The sequence below is a fragment of the Balaenoptera physalus genome, assembly GCF_965194825.1.
Source record: "Balaenoptera physalus genome assembly, chromosome: 15".
In the NCBI taxonomy this organism is placed as follows: domain Eukaryota; kingdom Metazoa; phylum Chordata; class Mammalia; order Artiodactyla; family Balaenopteridae; genus Balaenoptera; species Balaenoptera physalus.
Window position 1 is genome coordinate 77,607,071 of NC_138894.1, and position 20,433 is coordinate 77,627,503.

The window sequence follows — 20,433 nt, forward strand, 5'->3', positions numbered from 1 at the left end:
AGGTATCGATCATATGCATGATATGACAGAGATATAAAAGATATATTTTTGATAAGATATATATATGTACATATATATAAAAGGTATATATACGCACATCCTTTGTAAGTTACATCTGTATCTTCACCCCATTTGTGGCTTGTCTTTCCACTCTATCATATAAAGAACAAAGGTTCTTATTTCAACATAGGCAAATTTATAGATCTTTTCTTTTATGATAACACTTTAAATGTCTTATTTAAGAAATTCTCCCCGCTCCAACCTAAGGGTCATAGTGGTATTTTTTTTCTAAATTTTAAAAAGTTTTTTATCTTTTATATTTAACTTATCTAGAGTTAATACTTGTGATATGTAAATATAATGGTTTGCAGTATTAAAAACTCACATTAGGTGTAATTCACCAATGAAATCATGGGGAAATAAAGCTGGGACTCTCAAATAACCTTTTAAGAGGTTAGCACTTGCTCCCTTGCCCAATCTGTCCCTGAACTAGAGTATGATTCTGATTGCCAGTAACTTTCATAGACCTAAATGAAATTCACATGAATGGTTGCAACTGAGACTTTTGCTTCTGCAATGCACTACCATACATGTTATTTAATGCAGTTTGGTTGTCAAAAAACTCAGAGAATTTTTAGTATGTTGACCAAATTTTTGAAATTTCTTTACATTTCATTAAACCCGGCAAACAGAAACATCTCCAAACAGTAAAATAAATTTATTTCAATTGGGCACTGGGGAAAAAATGGTGTTATTCTAAAGCAGGACCTTCTTTATGTTCCTAGCAGCTTCATGGTTGACTAAAATGGTTAGAAGTTACAAATGAGTAATCCAAGGCAAAATCTGTCCCTAAGCCAAGAGAACCACCTTTTACCTCTAATAAAACAAGGCAAATGGTTCTCTGATACTTCTCTACTTTATTAAGGTTAACCAACATGGTATTTATATATCTAAACATTTACTGTAAATTTTCAGTGATGTTTAGATTCTGAATTACCTTTCCATAATTAAGTTAAATTTAGGCACATTGGTTTGTATTTTATAGAAAACATTTATCTTTAGGTCACAAATAGGAATGAGCTATAATTTGCAAATGTTACAAAGGTGATTCCAAATCTCAGCTAAATTCTTTCCAAAATTGCAACCACTCATTCAGTCTTTCATAAAAATAAAGACCAAACACAATTGCTTAAACTTATCACTGTTGAGAGATGCTGGTAACTAAGAAATTCCTGAAAGAGTAATAAGCCGTGATTATTGGAAAGCTCAGAACACTGGAAAGGCTTAACTGCAAAGTACTTAACAGAAGGCCACAAATTTTGTTTTCCTAAGAGGAGCTAGGAACTATAGATGTCACTGAGTAGTGCATTGAAATGGCATTGCCTAGGGTGAGTGTTGCACAGAAACTCCAGGTCACCTCTTCTTGATCTATTATTTTGGATAAGCTTCCACTATCATAGCATGGCCCTGTAAAGGAAAAAAAAGTTCAATTAGAGCAGTCAAATGCAATGAATCCAGCCAGTACAGAGGCAGCATAGAACAATGGGAAAAATATAGGCTTTGGAACTTAATCCTGGCTCTGCCATTCAAACACTGTGTGATCTTGGGAAAGTTATTAGCCATTCTGAACCTCAACTTGCTCTCTAAATGGGGTTCATGGTGCCCACTTCAAAGTGTTTTTGTGAGCATCAGATAGCATACAATGTGTGTATGTATACACACACACATACATGTATACAAATGTGTATCAGAGTCTATCTAGAAGAGTCTGACTCCTAGTAGATGCTCTGTAAGTGGTTACTATTAAAATAAGCCAGAGGGGCTTTTTTAGCTGCATAAAAATAAACGCAATACAGTGAATCCAACAACAGCCTTCTCTCTCTCCTACATAAGAAAACTGAGGCTTTGAGAGGTTAAGTTACTCATCCAAATCCACAAAGCTATTAAGTAACAGGGCCAGGACTTGAAACCAGATGATTCCAAAACCTGGTCTCTTCTTTACTACTCTATGCAGGTCAAGATGATGATTTGAGGTGCCACAAAGGTAAAAAGGTAGAAAATCCCTTTCCTAGTACTAGGCACAGTGCTATATCCAAGTTATCTCCCTAGTTTAAACCTAGTATAGAAATTAATGATTTCATGAGTCTAAATCCTATCTGATAATCATAGTCATTCTATCTTTTGGACTGCTATCAAACTAGTTAATAGCCTAACTAATCTCCCTGCTTCTAGATTCAATTCAATCCCCACAAATATTAAGCAACTATTATTTACAAGGCACCAAGCTGAACACTGTGTGGGTACAAAGTTTTGCTATATGGTCTGTATCCTCAATCTAATATACACTGTACTTCAAAACAAACTGCTAAATACCTTGATACAGGCACAAGCAAACAAAAGAACATGGACAGGAAGGTTTGACTGACTTGGGGTTGTCCTAGAATGGCCCATAATAAGGTAGAATATTCCTTTTCCTGTTTTATTTCAACTGTGTTGTTTTCATGTTCCAAATCTTTTATATTGCACTAGATCAGTGGTTCTCAACGGCAGTGATTTTGCTCCCTCCCCTCCCCAGAGGACATTTAGCAATGTCTGGAGATATTTCTGGTTGTCCCAACTGTGTGTGTGTGGCAGGGGGGCGGGGGGGGGTGGGGAGTGAGGGGGGTGGTTTGCTACTGTTATCTAGTGGGTAGAGACCATGTTAAACACCCTACAACACAAAGCACAGTCCCCTCACCCCCAACAAAGAATTAACTGGCCCAAAATGTTACTAGTGCCAAAGCTGAGAAATCCTGATCCACAATGAAGGATTCCTCCTTTGATCTAATCATGTTTGTAGCACTCGTTTGGCTCTTGAAGAAACAATGCCAAGTTTAATCTAGTTTCTAAGATGCATCATCTCCTTCTTCACTATACTGTAAACTTCTAGAGGTAAATAATAATACTGGATATTATTCTTTGTTCATCCACAAAAGCATCTAGTATTGTGTTATTAATCCTCTATGTGCTAGGTTAAAAAATTAGGGAACAAACACTCAAAACCAAAGGACATTAACCTCTGTGGACTATGCACTATGTACAATGCTATGCACTAGGTACCTCCCTCATTTAAACTTGGCATAGAAAGGTACGAGGGAGGGCTCCAGTCCCGATTTACCATGGTTTTCTGTAAATGAAGTTACACAGATTAGAAAATACTTCTGATTGTGAAGTCTAAAATATTCCAACCTAAAAATAACTGATCCCTTGCTTTTTCAAAGTCTCTGAGAAAAAGGCATAAATAAAGGTTTTTAAATGTAAGATGTTTATCCTTTTACATATCTTATTCATCTTGGTCGGCAACAGATAGTTTCTGTTATCTGGAGAAAAATCAAATCTGTTTCCATCAGGGTTGGAAAAAAAAAAAGATTACAACCAGCATTCCTTTTGGATTTTATTCCCACAGTGAAATGTTATAGCAGGTAGGAAGTTTTGTCAGTAACACAAGTAAAGCAGATAGAAAAAAAATCTGTAGAAAAACATAATTTTCCTCAGCTAAATAGCAAAGGGTTATCCAGAGGCAAATTAATTCTCCATTAAGGTATAGTTCAGTTCTCAAGAAAGACTTGGAGAGATTTTATGGATAAGGTCTCATGGTGACTAGATAAATGAATAAAATTTTATTATTAAAGAAGAAAATATATCAAAGTGTGAATAATGATAGTGTCTGATGAGGGGATTATAAGTGATTATAATTTTATTTTCTAAATACTTTTTGTATTTTCATAATTTCCAAAAGGAGCATATATAACTTTTATAAACAAAAAACACAAACATTATTTTAGGGAAAAAAAATAACTTGGATTTAAATAGATTCTTCCTTTCAAAGTACTATCAGAATTAAAGTTGTACTCCCTCCCCACAAAAATGGGCTGCTTTTTTCCCGGTTGTCTGTCATCAGAAAAATCGCTCTAAGACTGTTTCAAATTAAGCTAAATCAAACATTCTTGGATGAATTTGTTTTGTTTCCAAGAAATTGACTTTCTGGAAGCTCCTATGAAGCTTCTGTGACATACCTGCCCTCCAGCTGCACAGGCGGCAACCAACCCATACTGGCCTCCTTCCTTCTGTAATCTGTTGGCAGCTGCCATGACCAACCGACAGCCAGTGGCTCCAAACGGGTGCCCCAGGGAGAGTGATCCACCCCAGATGTTAAACTTCTCCAAAGGAGGCGATCCAACCTGGCTCCCACAAAAATAGACACAAATATAAAGATGAGCTTACTTAAGAATCAGGCCAGGCTCGTAGTTAACAGGTAGTAATGGCAATAAAGGGAAGTAACTAACTTAAAGACAAATCACAAGTTATTTTACTGCAAAAGAAAGAAATTCTAAATCAATTCTGAAAGCCAAGGACCCATTTATTTTTCATCTAACATCAGAATGGATGAACAAAGACAACCTAAAATTTTGCTTTCATTTTATTTTTTGTTTTTAACATCTTTATTGGAGTATAATTGCTTTACAATGGTGTGTTAGTTTCTGCTGTATAACAAAGTGAGTCAGCTTTGTGTATACATATATCCCCATATCTCCTCCCTCTTGCGTCTCCCTCCCACCCTCCCTATCCCACCCCTCTAGGTGGACACAAAGCTCCGAGCTGATCTCCCTGTGCTGTGCTGCTGCTTCCCACTAGCTATCTATTTTACATTTGGTAGTGTATATATGTCCATGCCACTCTCTCACTTCGTCCCAGCTTACCCTTTCCCCTCCCCGTGTCCTCAAGTCCATTCTCTACGCCTGCATCTTTATTCCTGTCCTGCCCCTAGGTTCTTCAGAACCATTTTTTTTTCAGATTCCATATGTATGTGTTAGCATATGATATTTGTTTTTCTCTTTCTGATTTACTTCACTCTGTATGACAGACTCTAGGTCCATCCACCTCACGACAAATAACTCAATTTTGTTTCTTTTTATGGCTGAGTAATATTCCATTGTATATATGTGCCACATCTTCTTTATCCTTGCTTTTATTTTTTTCTAAAGAATTTCCAGGAGGTATTTTTCAACTAAGAAATAAATATATGTAATGAAACACAAAATTCTTCATAAGAAGCAGCAGCTTTCCTCTTCATATTTTTATTAGCAGGTATTAAAGCTCCAAATATTAAAGTGCTTTGGAAATTCAAACTTTTTGGCTATGCTGCACGGCATGCAGGATCTTAATTCCCCAACCAGGGATCGAACCCGCGCCCCCTGCAGTGGAAGTGCAGAGTCTTAACCACTGGACCACCAGGGAAGTTCCTCGAGCATATTTTTAACCAGAAACTTACCTTGGCTTTTCTACCCATGTAGTTTTGTGCAAACCAATCAGAATCCATGGCTTTCAAATTAGCCAAAATCTGACCCTAGAAAGGAAAATTACTCAATAAGAACCTTGTTAGTAATGTCCCTCAAGGCGTTCTTTGAGTTTGTCTAACTTTAAAGCTAAGCAAATCTTTAGATCAGTTTTCAGTGAATATTTCCTAAAGAAACAATCTGGTACTTCTGAAGGGCCTCAAAGTGATAGCTTCAAAAGGTATGTTTTTCAGCACTGTGTGTGTAGCCCTGGGTTCCTCCCATCATGCCCATCCCAGCAGTGTAAGTCAGTACTTCAAATATAAAGCTCCACTCTTGTTTTACTCATATTAAATGATTACAGTCCTTTGATATGTGTCTTTAAAGTGACTTACTGAGAAAGCTTCATGAAATTCAAAAGCATCAATATCATTCATTGTTAATCCTGCCTTTTCTAAAACTTTTGGAGTAGCATATGTTGGTCTGAAAAGAAAAAAATAAGTGATACAATATTAAAACTTTAATTTTTAACCTAAGAGCTCCTTCATATTCCCCAAACTGAGTTCTACATAATTATCAGAGTGTCTTCCACTCACTCACTGATTCTACTGTACAAATATTAAGTGTTGGTGATACAATATTAAACTGAACAGACATGGCCTCTGCCCTTTGCAGTTGATATTCTGGACTCAGAGAAATAGATAATAAGCAAGTAAACAATTAACAAGAAGGACAACTTAATAATGTGAAGAGCTAGAAGAACACAGAGTTCAAAGGGCAGAGCATCAGAAGGGGCGTGGCTAGTTAAAGGACATAATGGAGGCTAGTGAGGGTAGAGCCTCGTGAGGGAGGGAGAGGAGTCTAAACATTAGGAGGCTTTTATAAAAAGCTATTCTGAAGACTGTTGCAGAGTGTGTGGCAATATGAAAAAAATGCTTATGACATCTTAATGTAAAACAAGAACACAAAATTGTATATATATTGTAATTATAAGTAGAAAAGTATAGGAAAAAGTGGAAAAGACTCTAAAACTATAAAATGATAAAGCAACATAAAAGATTATTATTATTTAAAAAACCCAACTCACAAGCCAATTATGAACTCAGGGCTTAATGTACTTTAAAATCTATGTAAGAAACATTGGTAACCAAATATTTTTCATTATAATCCTAGGATATACACTGCTACCTACCCAAGTAAAAGCTGATCTTTTGGATCCTGAGACACGTACATGAAATCCCTAGGTAAAAAAATAGAGGAGTTAGCTCTAGCACTAAAATAAAGAAACCAGAGGCAATTTATTTGAACATTTACTTTACCTCAAATATGCCTTCGGCTTATAACCCATGGCCAGAGCTTTTTCCTCTGCCAAAATCAGCACTGCAGATGCACCATCGGTCTGAAATGTTGACCGGAACAAAAATGTTAAATTCTGCAGCCTCTCTGGTGGTCTTTCTTCAGCCACCTTCTATGCCCTGTTCCTAAATCTACCAACCAGTGACACTTATACAGTGCCTCTATGTAACAAAACCTTTTTATTTTATCCATCGTTAAGTCACAATTCAAACACACACACCGACCCACTTTTGGAAGACGAGGGTAGAAGAGCCTATTCAGAAAGTACCGTAATTATCAAAATGGATGAGGAGAATAGGTAACTCTAGAAATATGTGTTCATGATAAACTAAAAGTTTTTTGCTTTTAGTGCAGAATATAAGGAATTTTATGAATTAAAACAATCTCCAAAAAAATCTCTTGTTTACTGATTTGTTTTTACATTTTCTGGACTGTTTCCCAGCTGCTTCCTGCCTGTGGCTTCGAGGTGATTTTTTTCTATTTATAGACTATAACAATGGGAGAAGAAGAAATAGGTAGATAGCTGAGAACATAAGAACCATGGCCTTCCCTCTCTGGACCTACCCCACATGCTTTTTTCCAACTGACAACTGAGAAGTTGGGGGACAAAGAAGTACCACTCACAGAAGCCCTTTACCATTGCTTCAAAAGAAAGAGCTCAAAAAAAAAAAAAAAAAATCCAAAATTCCAAAGGAAAGGAAACTACTCTCTAGAATTTGCAAAATCAAAACAATTTCTACCACATCAGACCATATTTTTATAACTCAGTAATTTTGAAGAGGCTATGTAGCCACTACCGATAGGCGGGCATAAAGTCTGGAAACACAGGTGACTATACATAATGATATCACATCAATAATATATTCAATGTGCAGTTGTGCAAAATTGCAGTGAATGTGGTGCGTTAACAAAATCTCTGAAAATCCATGTATTTGTGATGCATTACCTCTGATGATTCGTGTTTCTGATTTTTGATGAATAAACCTGAACCTTTTGTACACCCCACAAGTAATCAAGGGGGTTCAGATCTGCCAAGAGTGTAACCTATACCATATGGCCCTATCATCCAACTTGGTTTTGGAAATAATCACCTAACCAGCCCTTCACCACTCAGGCTTTACAGAGTGGTACACCATCGTGTTGGAACCACTTCAGGCACCCTTGCCCGAGCTCAAGAGCAGGCATTAAATCATCATTTACCAAAGTCAAATATGTCAAACATTTGCCTATGTTTCTAGACTGTATATCTGGGTAGAGGAGTTACACTGTAAAAGAAACATTGACCAGATGAACTATATCCAGAAGACTACACCCAAGGTAGTAGGAGAAGGAAAACCACATCTCCCAAGCAGAAGCAGAATCAGCAGGGACATTCAATTGAGGAGAAGAAAAAAAACCCAAGCAAGGACATGAAGCTACCTGCATATAAGTAAAATAACAACAACAGAAAATGAGGGTAGATTTATTCCATGATGCTTATAGGAAAGTAATTTGGGGGCCGGCATAAAATATAATTTTCTAACAATCTGAGCTAGGAGAAGTATCTTGTCACTCTCTCTGCCTACTTGCCAAGTCTTACATGACTCCCTGAATTCATATCCTATGTTCCAACCAAGCTTTTCCCCAAAGAGGTCCTTGCTCTCATAACTCCTGATTTTGCATTTGCTGTTCCTTTTGCCTAGAATGCCGTTTATACACTACTTGAATTGGCTTGTACTCGTCCTTCAAGATTCTCTGAGCAAGGGTCACCTCCTCTAAGAAGCCTCTTTGACTCACCCATCTACGTATCTTCCCCAAGAGCCTATGCTTATAGTCTTCACAGCACTTTCTCACTACATTACAATAAACTGTTCTTTTTATCTCCAGTGCCTAGCACAGGCAGTCAAAGTTTTTTGACTGCTGAAGTGCCTGAAAAGAACAGCTTTTTGTATCAGAATGGTGACTGGGTCAGGAGACTTCTATGGCTTTAAAAGCTATAATTCTATTTTAATATTATCTTTGTAATGAGGAAGTATATTTTTAAGTCTCTATTCATAATACACACAAATACCTCTATTTCAGGCTTTTCTATTGAGAGTACACAAATATAAAAGATCACTAGTAAACACATATAGCACACATAGTTACCAGAAAAGAAGAATTTGCAGCTGTCACTGTGCCATAGGGCTTGATGAATGCAGGTTTTAGTTTGGCCATTTGCTCCAGGGAGGAAGGACGAATGCCATTATCTTGAGTAACTGTATCTTTTCCTATAAAAATATGAAGTTTTTAACTCTAAGGCACAACAAGCATTATCTATCTTCTCCAGAGAAATACACCTTAAAAATTACAAGAACAAATAAAATGTAAACCACAGATATTCACTAAAAAGAAAGCCTTTTATAGTTATCAAGATATTACCAAATTTGAAAATAAATTCTTAAGACTTCTGGGAAATAATCTAAATGATTTAACATTAGAAAGGATACCCTATTTTCTTAAGATATTCATTCACATTTGGCTCTTCTATACAGAAGAGATATGAATGAAGAATTTTAAAAACAGGCATGCACATAAGAACTAAAACATATCTGCAAGATCTAAAGGAGACATAAAAACTTCTTTTTAAAAGTTTTACCAGGGACTTCCCTGGTGGTCAAGTGGTAAAGAATCCACTTTCTAATGACGGGGACACGCGTTCCAGCCCTGGTCAGGGAACTAAGATCCCACGTGCCTTGGGGCAACTAAGCCTGCGCACCACAACTACTGAGCTCGCGCGCCTCAACGAGAGAGCCTGTATGCCGCAAACTACGGGGCCCACGCGCTCTGGAACCCGCGCACCACAACTACAGAGCCCACACACCCTGGAGCCCGTGCACCACAACTAGAGAGAAAAAACCCACATGCCACAACTAGAGATAAGCCTGCGCGCCGCAACGAGGAGCCCGCATGCCTCAACAAAGATCCCGCGTGCTGCAACTAAGACCCGACACAGCTGAAAATAAATACGTAAGTAAATAATAAAATAAAATCTTTTAAAAAAAAAATGTTTACCTACTGTTACAACAAGGATTGAAACTTGAGTCCATGTTTAAGAATAAAGGCTGAGTGTTTTGGAAAGAGAACCATCATATTTACTGGAAAGTCACTTGGGGTCTTTGGAGTTTTGGAAGAAATTCAGAACTCCCTAACAAATATCAAGAACATTAAGAGCATTCTCCTTTACAAAGTTAAGCAAACTGTTTTACCTGGTACTTTGAAGGGCACGACATCAGAAAGGAGTCCTTCATCCTGTGCCTTTTTGGCCAGGCTGTGTGAGCGCAGTGCATACTCATCCTGTTCCAGCCGAGAAATAGCGAAGGCGGCAGCCAGTCGGTCTGCAGAGTGGCCCATGGTCTCATTGGTGGAGAACTCGGCCACTGCTGGAAGCTGGGAAAGGAGATATTCAGGACCAGGCACACTGTTAACAGGTGCTATACCATACCTAGGGTTATTTGGGAAAGTTAAAGTCTACTATCAATCAAGACCAAGACAAGGGAAGTTCTTTCTGAGCAGGGCATCTCTAAAAAGGGCTTACAAATTCAAATCTTCGAACCACTATTTTTTCTTTCTTTCCATCTGGACCAAATAATTAACCTCTCCCTGTAACTAACAGAATCTGCAACTGCTAGAGCATAACTGAACGCATGCTGTCTTCCCTAAGTCTAAATCTCTGCAATGGGATGCTTCAGCAACACAAGTCTTTATGTAAGCGTTCACAAGTCTCACCTCGGGTGACAGGAAATTCAATCTGAATTTAGAGATTAAAGACAGTCGCTGACCCAGAGTCTTGGCCTTACTGAGATCCAGCATCATCTTCCTCATTTTCCTTGAATGGCGAATAGGGACGTCAGACATTAACTCTACACCGCCTGCCACGACCACATCACACTGGCCGGAAGCAATCAAGCTGACAGCTACAGGGCACAGGGCACAGGTACATGAGCATCTCTTGTATAGATAAACAGGCCACTGGTAATTTAAGCTGTTTTTCCTTTTTTTACATTTAGGCTTCTTGATTTAAAAATTGTATGATAGTTACTAGCATTGTACAACATGTGTAATTAAGGTTTTTACCTCCTCAGAGGGATTAGGGTAAGGTTTTTAAATGACTAAAAATACATTCAATGCACTGGAGAAAAACAAGTTTCATTCAGGCTGTAGGGACATCAACTTTCGGAAGTATCCACTGGACCAACTCTCAAACAAATCGTACTCTAAACCAGAACTTTTGGCATATTTTATATGCTCCCAGCTTAAGTTTCCATAATGACTTTTTTCCTATAAAGAGAATTTCAATTTCTACTAGAAGCTAGAGAAATTCTGGCTTTTAGATAGAAGGCAGCCCCTTTCCCTCTTTATGGCCACTGGCAAGTACTGTGTCGCTCTACCCAGACCCATGCTGCGTGGAGTGGAGAATGCCCCCATCCCTGCCTCTGGCTTCATCCCCTGCCACCCCTTAGGTGGCAACCTGGCCTTGATGTCACTAAGAGAGCACATCATGACCATATCTTTCATGTTTCCTGTCTTTTCACAATAAGGGTTGATGCTACAAAATGTCCCATAGATTTGCTAAGTTTTTTAGGAGAATTTCTAACTAATTAAAAAAATGCCTAGATGTGAGGGAAAAGTAGAGGAAAAGAGTTGTATCATCTAAAGCAGTGACTTATCACTGTGACAATGGTAGAGGGAGGAAGGCCACAATCTTCGTGGGGGAGTATCATATTAGAATCACCTAACTAAAATCTAGCAGGTTATAAACTTCTCAGGCCTCAAATCTAGAAGTATCCCTCCAACAAATAATCCCTGAGATAGCCAGCCACACTACGAATGGAAAAACTACAAGAATGGTTGTGGTCCTCAGGTACGGAGGGCAGGAAAAAGGGCTGAGAACTACTGTCAAAAATCAAAAAATTTAAACATTACCTTATTTTTTGAAACACACAGAGATCATTTATTCTGTTTAGAGTAGTTTTGAATGATCATATAAAAGACAAAGGAGAACCAACATGTACCTTCTGCGGTCAAAAAAACATACCTGTGGTCATGGCTTGGTTGGAAGAGATGCAAGCCATGGTGACAGTGTGAGCAGGAGTCTTATCAGAGAAGCCAGCTCCGAGGGCAGCCTTCAGGAAACAGAGTGAATGAAGTGATCACTTATGAAGGCAGTGCTACAGGTAAATGGTGCTTTAAGCAATACTTCACTGTGTGGTAAATCAGGAAGGATTTGAGTTCAATAATCCATAGAGTAATATTTAAAATAAAACTAAGCACATCACAGAAACGGTTTTCTAATTTTTCGTCTAGCCATTAACTGACAAGCACTCTGCCAAGTTCCTTGTAGCCATTTCCTAGTGTGGTATTCAAGCCTACAACAGTCTCGCAATTCACCTAATTTCTTAGCAATGCTTTTCTCAGAGCTTTAAGGACATTAATATGTAATTTGATTTTAACTTGTTTAAATTTGCAAGTAAACCTAAAGTAAACCTGCTACATACAGTTGAGGGAATGATGACCTATATCATGGTGTGGGGTTCTCATGACCTATGTTCCTGCAGTTATAAGGCTTAGTAGTAAAGCAAAGTGAAATGAAAGTAATTTCATGACATGAAAATAATTTCTGAAGAACTGACCCCTCATGAACAGATTCCCACACAGGTCCCTGCTTGCTCACACGCGTCTCTACTTTCACTGACTGCCTGGTATTTCAGACAGCACACCGTGATCCAACGCAAAGAGGAATTGGAAAACACGCCAAACATGCAAGAGTTCAAGTTGATGAAAGAAATTTTGGAAAACTGCCTGAGCCTCAAGTGAGCCTCTGACAAATAAGGGTTAGACCAGTTAACAACTGGAAACGAGAACACTGGTCAGGATGATGACACAAGAGGTGCTTCAAAAGAGAGTAATTTGAGGGGCCTTGAGAAAAACTGAGGCCCTCCTTTAATCTAAAAATGGACATAAGGACATCTATTATTTTATTATACTATTTATTGAGTAAATTATGCTGCCCAAAAAACAATGAATGCCTGATTCCATTTTTGTTTCTGTAAAGAACTAATGCATAGGTGCAAAAATAAAATACTTACTTTTATAATATTAAATTTTCACTTTAAAAACAAAGCTCTCAACAGCTCATCTCCCCCCCACCATCATTTACTATGAAATTCTGGTTCCTATTAAGGGAATTAATTTTTAGTGGCCTTTTTCTCAAACTATTTATCCTCAGAATACAAGATTTTCTATAATTTGGTAAGGTTAACATTTTTCCAAAGCTGAGATTAAAGGGTTCTGTTTCTTAACTGATTTTTATCTTCATACTTATACTACCTATACTAGTTACCGCATTTACCACCATTCACCATAATCCATAGGGACAGAAATGTGTTACAGTAGTGTACATGCAACATGACCTTACTCTGGTCTTTCCAGTGAGGCCTGATACTAAGTGCCCAACACTTTGTTGAAAACTACCCGCTGGCAGCTGCACCTCAGCCTCTCAATGTAAACCAACCCAAAAGGAAGAGAGAGGCAAGTCTCCAAGGGGAAGGGGAGAAGAGCTTCCCAGTGGGGCAAGTGTAAAGGGCACTGAGGTTGTAATGGCCTGATCCTCACATGGTCCTCTCTAGCCTGTGTCACACCCCTGGCCCCAGATGACTCTCAAGACTGAAGGAACTTTAAATAGAAGTGCCTGCTGGTGAACCTTGTCTACATGTTTCTATTTAAAGTCTGAATAGCTCTCAAGGCAAGCTTAGGCTCTAGATAGTACAATGAGGGGAAAGGAGGAAAATGCCTCTTAGTTAAGCTGGAGAGCAGGGAAGTATGCTGAGGCCCTTCAGTGAAGTCAGGTTCATGGGAACTCAGCAGCAGAAGCCTTTCAGGATTTCATTATTACACTATTAATACAGACAACAGGTGCTTAAAGTTTTCTAGCTGGAAGTCACAGTAGCCTTTAGGTTACAAAACAACTATAGAGAGACATACTTATAACATATCCCCTCAATTTAGCCTTTAGTATTACAGGGCTGGGAGAGGGAATCTACCACATGTCAATCAATAGCTGAGATTTGCATATGGATATAAAATTTCCAGAAAAAAAATTATGGCTTTAGTGTTGGGATAGAATAGAAATATAGAGAAAATTGAAACAGATTTAATATTTACTTTTTAAGCGCTCTTATAAGAGTCACTTTGTTTTTTTCAGAATATAAAAGTTGAAAATGTTGATATACTCATGAAATTGTCATATTTGATACATTTAGAAGGGTGAAGGTCCAGGGAAAAACAAAAAAATCAGGACGGGAAAAAAAACCCTCTTCCTGTTCTTAATTCTTTCCTGCCTCCCTACAATATACAGTAGCTGATTATGGCGGACTTCGGTAACACCAGGCCTTTAGCAGTCTTAACATATACTGATGAGTAAAAAGGGGGGACAAAACAAATACTTTCAGTCCTGCTCATTTCCCCTTCTCTTGGCTGACACTGGTGAAAGTTACTGCCCTTCCAACTATACTGAACACAATAATATGGCAAGCACAAACCAGAAATAAAGAAAATGCTCAGCACACTGAAATGTGCTTTGGAGCCAACTTTACCCAAATAGCCACTTTTGAATTGAAACAAAGCCCAGAAAATGTTTTTGGACTATTCATCATGAAATGCCTGTAGAACATGCTGCAGAAGTTCCAACGCCTATCATTATCTCAGCTGCCCAATAAACACTACATGGAGCTTTGCCAACTAGGGTAAAAGTAAACGCCTGTGAAATAGTTAAAAAAGAAACTGCCCTATGTGTCATCTAGTCAAAGGGAACAAATGAATAAGGAAGGCTACCTCCAATAAAAACCGTGTTATGAAATAAGTTCTTTGTAAAATGTTGAAATTTTAAGTTAGAGGCCACAATATCTAGCATTACTAAAAGTCACATCAGCCATACTTTGCCATAATCTCTATTTTCCTAAGAGAAAACAAACTAAAATATCCCAAACCAGCTTAAATAATTGATTTGATATATAGTATAAATATATTCTAGTATAGTGTACGTCATTTGATTTATACTATATTTCTTTTAAATATAAAATAATTCAAGTAGTAAAATCACATTTAAGTCAAATATAACTTTAATGAATTTTAAAAACTTTTAAAGAGTAAATTTTATTAATTAAAATTCAAATTGATTCTCCTATCAATCTTTAAACAATATAAAGTTTGTTTTACTCACCTCTCTAGCCACATTGCTTGTTTTCACTTCCTGTATAACTGTGCCGAAGATGATATAATCAACAACATCCTTTGGGACACTGGTCCGATGCAACAAACCCCTGCCAGCAGAAGTCCAAAGCAAAGAAACATTTCATACGTTCAAGATAGTGCCATAGATCATCACATAAAGCACTACAGTTAACTTTGGTTAAAAGGTTAACTTTGGATTTAAGAGTAGAGATTGTATCTTTTCCTTAATTTGACAAGCATGTGGCACCTTATCAAATAAATTAAAGTCTAATTTAAAAAGTCAACCTTTGATGCTCAATTGGCAATGAGAAGTTAATTTAAATAGGAAGAATCATAAATAATTTGGAATATAATCTATAAAAATTTTAAATCACTATGTTGTACCCCTGAAACTAATATAAGATTATAAATCAACTATACCCCAATAAAAAAATTAAAAAAAAATAATTTGAAATAGGATAAAACAGATACATAAACCAAAGTTTTCAGTCAAAAATCAAAGAGGGGGCTCCCCTGGTGGTGCAGTGGTTAGGACTCCGAGCTCCCAATGCAGCGGGCCCGGGTTCGATCCCTGGTCAGGGAACTAGATCCCACATGCATGCTGCAACCAAGAGTTTTTGCATGCAACAACTAAGCAGCCCACCTGCTGCAACTAAGACCTGGTGCAACCAAATAAATTAAAAAATATTTCTTTAAAAAAAGAAGAAAAGAGAAACAAACAGAAAATTAAAGAGTAAAATCCCAGTTATGTTAAATTTAAATTTGAAATATCAATATAAACACAATTTAAATAACATATATTTTTCTAGTTCTGATCACTGATAGAGACTAGAAGCAATAACACTCCAGTAGGAATGAGCACATCTTGAACTCAGACTTGGTTTCTAAATGCCATTTACTAGCAAAGGTATTAACTTTTTTAAAAAATTAATTAATTATTTTTGGTTGCATTGGGTCTCTGTTGCTGTGTGCGGGCTTTCTCTAGTTGAGGCGAGCGGGGGCTACTGTTCGTTGCGGTGCGCAGGCTTCTCATTGCGGTGGCTTCCCTTGTTGCAGAGCATGGGCTCTAGGCACGTGGGTTTCAGTAGTTGTGGCTCGCGGGCTTCAGTAGTTGTGGCTCGCGGGCTTCAGTAGTTGTGGCTCGCGGGCTCTAGAGCACAGACTCAGTAGTTGTGGCACACGAGCCTTGTTGCTCCGCAGCATGTGGGATCTTCCCGGACCAGGGCTCGAACCCGTGTCCCCTGCATTGGCAGGCGGGTTCTTAACCACTGTGCCACCAGGGAAGCCCTAAAGGTATTAACTTTTTAAAAAACGACTGAGGCCAGGTCTAAGGCAAGAAAAGTACAAAATGAACCTCTCTGATCTTTTTTGTGCCAAAAATAAGAAAGCACTCAAAGATTAGTGGGACCATAGCAAAAACAGGAACAAGGGTGTACACCTTTGACAAAATTCATCAAACTATATACTTAAAAATATGTGCATTTTATTGTATGCAAATTACACTCAAAAAACAATATTATACTAACAAACAAAAGGGCCATAGGAGCCAACTTGAAGGAACTCCCACAGATAAACTATGGGATAATCTGAGCTTCAAAAAGAACAGTGACCAAGCTTGGCTTTAACACAATTAATAAACAAAAATCGTAAGTCCACATCACTTAAAAAAAAAAAAAGGAAAGCTGATCTTTACAGAAAAATACCAACCAATAAATATAGGAGGAATAAAAAAATGATCAAAGTCATAATTTTGTAATCTCTAATGTAATAACTAATCCAGGCAAAAATTATCAATGAATGCTAAGACCATTTGGTCAAAGGTTGTTGGGGAACAAGATGTTTACATGGTGTTAAGATATCACTTTACAGGTGACTTACTAATTGCAAAGGAAAAAAATACACCTTTATAATCAAGAGATCTAGTGGTCTGATCACCATGACCGAGTGGTTAGATTTAACATTACACATCATGCGCCTCTTAACATGATGCAATACCCATGCACTTTACCTATGAAGCATTCTTACCAAAAAATGTTTAACCTGAATCTAATCAAGCTTAGAGATCTAACTTCCAGTTTATAGGAAATTCAGAGGAAAGTTAAATATTACTACGAAGAAACACCCAGAATGTGGGACATTCTACAGGCCAGCTGGCCTGGTCTTTTCAAAAAGTCACTGTCATCGGGGGTGGAGTGGAGGGATGTCCTAAATTAAAAGAGACCAAAGAGACATGTTCATTTGTAATATGAACTTTGACCAGGTCCTGGTTTGGAAAAAAAAAAAAATTAAAAGAAAGGACATTCTTGGAACAAGTGAGGGGGATGTGACTATGAACTGGATATTAGAAGTTATCATACAATCATTATCATCCTAGCTATGGTAATGGTATTGTGGATAACAGAGAAGGTCCTCATTCTTAGGAGTACTAGCTGAAGAATTTAAGGCTGAAGTATCAAGATGCCTGAAACAATGTCAAATGCTTCAAACCATAAGCTATAGAAAACATGGCAAAATAATAACACTTATTAATGCTAAGTGAGGGGTATTTAGGGGTTCACTTTCAATTTTATTGTATAGTTGACATTTTTTAATTCAGAAAGTTGAGGAAAAACCTGTAAATCTCCAGCCTGGGACCATAATCAGAAATAGCACCATTATCAGGAACAGGAAAGTAAGCTGGCTTCAGGGAAAAGATAATTTTTATTTTTTACACACTGAGCTTGAGATACCTAAGAAAAGAGGTCAGATTTAGAGATTTGGAAGTCCTCTACATAAAAAAATAAAGATTAAGTAGATGAGATTTTTAGGGAAAAGCATGCATACAGAGAAATGCAAAGGTCTAAGGACTAAAACTTACAAAATACCTTTAAAAAAGAGATAGAAGAAGGGATCCAGTTTTTTAAGAAGTAGAAAAGAATCAGTCAGAAAATGGAAGGAAAATCGTAATGGTGTAACATGAAGTCAAAGGAAGACAGTTTCAAGTACAGCTGACAGTGTCAAATGCTATAGAAGACAAAGTCATTGAGGTCTGAGAAAAAAATGGTACGTTTAGTGATTACACAGTCATTATTAAGAGAAGATTCCAAAGTATAGTTACTGTAGAGCAATGGGAATGGAAGCAATTATGGGATTAAGGAGAATAAATGGATAGTAAGAAAAGAAAAGCAACTGCTGCTTTCATTCATTCTTAAAGGCTGGCAGGAAGAGAACAAACAGAACAAGATGGGCAGAAAGGTGCAAAGAAGGGTTTTTTCAAACTATGAAAGACCTGTAGCTGCTTGAAGACACAAAGGCAAAGCATCAATGAATGATAATGCCTTACATGTTGACTCTCATCAAATTATTCTTCCATCTCAATCTCATGCAACCACATCTAATTTTACATTTTTATTTGGTTTGCACAGGAACCTTCAGGTCTCATTCTAGGCTTTTTTCTAGATAAATAACCACATCCCCATCCCACCAGGGATACCAAAATCTGAGGATGCTCATGTCCCTTAAATAAAATGGCATAGTACAGTTGGTCCTCTGTATACACAGGTTCTGCCTCTGTATTTACATAATTTGTTCAGCTATCCTCGTACAGTATGACGTTTCTAAGATAATCATCAAATATATGTATTGTATTTAGCCTGATCAATGTAGGACTAGCCTGATCAATCTAGCCCTACATTGTTTACAACCGGCAGCTAGCTACAGTACTCATTAAGGAATACTGTCAATGCCAAGAAATAGTCAAGCCTACAAAATAAAGGTCGCTGACATTCACCAGCTGCTTGAATTTGTGTAGCACATATGGCTAAAATGAAGAATAAATGAATCTTGTAAAATCTACTAAGTGTTTTTTCTCACCACATAAAAGTTAACATATCTTAGATATGGAAATTCTATTAAACATGCTATTTCAAGTGTAAAAACTGGAGAAAAGTACTTTTAATGAAATAAGAACTAAAATGAAACTGCATTTACTTACGAAAGCGCTGCTCTAGCCAAATCATGTGGCATCAGGTCTTTATATCTGGGGAAAGAAAATAATTTAAACCAAAAGCCTAGAGCTTTAATAAAAAATGTTTTTCATTCTGTTTGAAATACCTAAAGAAATAATCTAACATATGCTGCTATAAATGCACTTAACATCATTCCAAATGAAGAAATAGTGTGACTTTGCTATTTGTCATCCTTAAAAATCTGGCAAGCCTTGACTCCTTTTGAGCTGGCTAAGAATGAACAAGAATCTTGCCCACTGTCTTATTGTTCAGCATGACACATGTTAAATATTTAACATTTAATATTTTATTTAATAAAATATTTTTATTTAAACCCCACCTTTTAAATTCTCCTTTATCTTATTTTTAAAAAATTCATTATTTATTTTGTGATGTCTCAAGGGACATGAGCAATATATTAGGACTTTTAAGAAAATTTTGTTTTGAAGTAATTTGAGGTTTACAAAGAATTGGAAAGATAGAACAGAGTTCCTGTATACTCTTTACCCTGCTTCCTCTAAAGGTAATCTTACATAACCATGATGTACTTGTCAAAACTAAGAAATTAATACTGGCACAATACAATTCACTAAGCTACTAACTTTATCTGGACCTCACCAGTTTTTCCACTAATGCCCTTTTACTGGTCTGTTCCAGTAAAAGGGCATTATGCATTTTGTTGTCATGCTTCCTTAATCTATGCATTTTGTTGTCATGCTTCTGTGCATTTTGTTGCCATGCTTCCTTAATCTCCTCCAATCAGTGACAGTTTCTCAGTCTTTCCTTATCTTTCTTGACCTTGACACTTGGAAGACGGGGGTTATGGATTTGAGGGAAGTGTATCACAGAGGTGAAGTGCCTTCCCATTGCTTCTTATCAGAGTGTACGTGATAGCAACATGACTTATTACTGGTGATGTTAACTTGACCACTTGGTTAAAGTATGGTTTTCTTCACTATTTTCCCCTTTCTGAACTCAATTTGTTAGAAATGAGTCACTGCTCTGGCCCTTACTCAAGGGGAGAAGAATTAAGCTCTACTTCCTAGTGGAAAAAGTAACAAAGAAATTATGGACATATGTTAAAATCATCACAGTAGTTAATAAATACTTGAGAGGAGAGAGTTGAGGCTATGCAGTTATCTTGTTTCTTCTTAACATTTCTCACCCACTAATTTTAGCATTCATTCGTAGATCTTGGTTGCAGCAATTATTCCTGTGGTGTTCTAATAGTGATTTATTTATTTATTTTCCTCATTCCTTCTGTATTTATTAACCGAAATTTTTCTTTAAGAAAGATTTGTCCTTTCTCTTTTATTTTTTATTCAATCATTTATTTATATCAGATTGAACTCACAGATATCTGATGTATTCTTTGGGTTATGGTATAATACCATCATAACTTATTAATTAAATTGTTCCAGGTTTTGTCATTGAAAGTTATTTTAGGTTGGTCCTCTTTTTTTTTTTTTTGGCGGAGCCGCATGGCTTGCAAGATCTTAGTTGCCTGACCAGGGATTGAACCTGGG

The 20,433-nt window shown here is 37.2% G+C and overlaps 1 protein-coding gene across 4 annotated transcripts in view; it reads right to left on the bottom strand.

Moving 5' to 3' along the window:
• Positions 1-699: 699 nt before the first annotated feature.
• The window catches only part of HADHB (hydroxyacyl-CoA dehydrogenase trifunctional multienzyme complex subunit beta), a 43,213-nt gene continuing 23,479 nt past the window's right edge, over positions 700-20,433 (bottom strand). For 2 of the 4 annotated variants that reach the window (XM_082427578.1, XM_082427575.1), the window contains exons 5-16: positions 18,895-18,939; positions 14,911-15,010; positions 11,728-11,815; positions 10,419-10,606; positions 9,899-10,079; positions 8,799-8,920; positions 6,635-6,714; positions 6,508-6,555; positions 5,711-5,798; positions 5,312-5,386; positions 4,056-4,220; positions 700-1,467 (exon numbers count right to left, since the gene is read on the bottom strand). In XM_082427578.1, coding sequence (XP_082283704.1) covers positions 1,432-1,467; positions 4,056-4,220; positions 5,312-5,386; positions 5,711-5,798; positions 6,508-6,555; positions 6,635-6,714; positions 8,799-8,920; positions 9,899-10,079; positions 10,419-10,606; positions 11,728-11,815; positions 14,911-15,010; positions 18,895-18,939 — 1,216 coding nt within the window. In that variant the 3' untranslated portion in view covers positions 700-1,431. Of the gene's footprint in view, positions 1,468-3,956; positions 4,221-5,311; positions 5,387-5,710; positions 5,799-6,507; positions 6,556-6,634; positions 6,715-8,798; positions 8,921-9,898; positions 10,080-10,418; positions 10,607-11,727; positions 11,816-14,910; positions 15,011-18,894; positions 18,940-20,433 lie in introns of those variants that run through there. The other 2 variants (XM_082427577.1, XM_082427576.1) reach the window with 1 other exon arrangement.